Below are 1,409 nucleotides of genomic sequence, written 5' to 3'. Positions count from 1 at the left end.
AACGCCTCACCATCCCCTCATGCCTCACCGTCCCCTAACGCCTCACCGTCCCTGAACGCCTCACCGTCAGCAGACAGGACGCAGCAGCTCACACTGCCTTCATGGCTGCGCTGCAGCGCCGCGCCGCCATTAGACCGGAACTGCCCCCCCTGAAGGTCCCACAGCTTCAGCGTCTTATCCCATGATGCCGTGCACAGGAAGTGCCCGTTGCCGTTGAAGCAGCAGCTGGAAATCACGTTGCTATGGTTACTGAGGGAGAGAGCAAACACAGATGATGAGAGATCTGGGGTACTTTCTATCGCCATGGAAACCATTCTGGTTCTGTAAGGTTGTCCCTGTTGTTCCTCTCCACTGTCACCACATGCTTGTTCAGGTTGAGTGAAGGACATAACTTTCTACTGAACCGGACCTGAGAGGTTCTACTGGAGAGAAGGGACAACAGCGCCCCCTAGAGCACAGAGAACTTCGCTGCACCAACCTGCAGATGGACATGGTCGTCCTCTTGGCCTGCAGGTCCCACAGCTTGATGGTCCGGTCTGCGGACACTGACGCCACCCGCTGGTCAGGAGGGTCGAATCGGACCCGTGTGATGGTGGAGCTGTGGTGGTCTGCAGGGGGACAAGAGCGGCGCATGAACGTCTCATAGGGACAGGTGGAGTCCAGTGTGCTGGGACGCCGTCTTACTGCTGATGCGATGCAACGTCTGGCCACCGGAGGCGCCGCAGACGTAGACGGTGTCCTGAGGCTCGGCGGCGCAGACCAGTAGCCGACCGTCAGATGAGCAGCTGCAGGACGTCAGCAGGCCGTCCAACTCCGTCTCCCACTGAACAGACAGACCGGAAACGGTCAGCAGGCCGTCCTCCCAGCAGGGGACGGGAAGAGGACAGGAGGAGGACAGCAGCTACCAGGACACGTCCCGTCTCCAGGTCCCAGGCCACCATCTTCCTGTCCCAGGACACCGTCACCATCCTGACACACACACACCTTAAGGTCTGCGTGTTATTCTGGATTAGTGTAAATGATCAGACTCGAGCTGTAGGAGCCCAACCTGTTGTTGTTTGGGATCAGAGCACACTCAGTGACTGTTCTGCTGTGAACTCCAGCAAACAGCCTCAGAGGCCGGCCGCTGTCCACATCCTGTAGAGGTCAGAGGTCAGCGCAGAGTCACACAGCAGGAACGAATGGAGAGCAGCAGTTTACCCAGAGGATGGCGCTGCCGTCCAACGAGCAGCTCAGGATGCTGCGGTCGCTGCAGCAGAACCGGGCTGCGGTGACGTCAGCGCTGTGAGCATGTAGCACCTTCACTGGAACCTGCAGCACAAAACCAGTTCAGACTGAGAGCTGCAGCACAAAACCAGTTCAGACTGAGAGCTGCAGCACAAAACCAGTTCAGACTGAGAGCTGCAGCA

General features: G+C 58.4%; 1 protein-coding gene across 1 annotated transcript in view; it reads right to left on the bottom strand.

Annotated features, from left to right (window-relative positions):
• LOC106942107 (WD repeat-containing protein 88) overlaps positions 1-1,409 on the bottom strand; it is an 11,682-nt gene that overhangs the window by 5,301 nt on the left and 4,972 nt on the right. The window contains exons 2-7 of the mRNA XM_015025289.1: positions 1,201-1,311; positions 1,049-1,137; positions 906-969; positions 685-823; positions 479-608; positions 65-249 (exon numbers count right to left, since the gene is read on the bottom strand). Coding sequence (XP_014880775.1) covers positions 65-249; positions 479-608; positions 685-823; positions 906-968 — 517 coding nt within the window. The 5' untranslated portion in view covers position 969; positions 1,049-1,137; positions 1,201-1,311. The remainder of the gene's footprint in view (positions 1-64; positions 250-478; positions 609-684; positions 824-905; positions 970-1,048; positions 1,138-1,200; positions 1,312-1,409) is intronic.

This window comes from Poecilia latipinna, unplaced genomic scaffold, assembly GCF_001443285.1.
Source record: "Poecilia latipinna isolate Pla-1442-1.1 unplaced genomic scaffold, P_latipinna-1.0 Scaffold4043, whole genome shotgun sequence".
NCBI classification, from domain to species: domain Eukaryota; kingdom Metazoa; phylum Chordata; class Actinopteri; order Cyprinodontiformes; family Poeciliidae; genus Poecilia; species Poecilia latipinna.
This window is presented reverse-complemented; position numbering and strand designations above follow the sequence as displayed.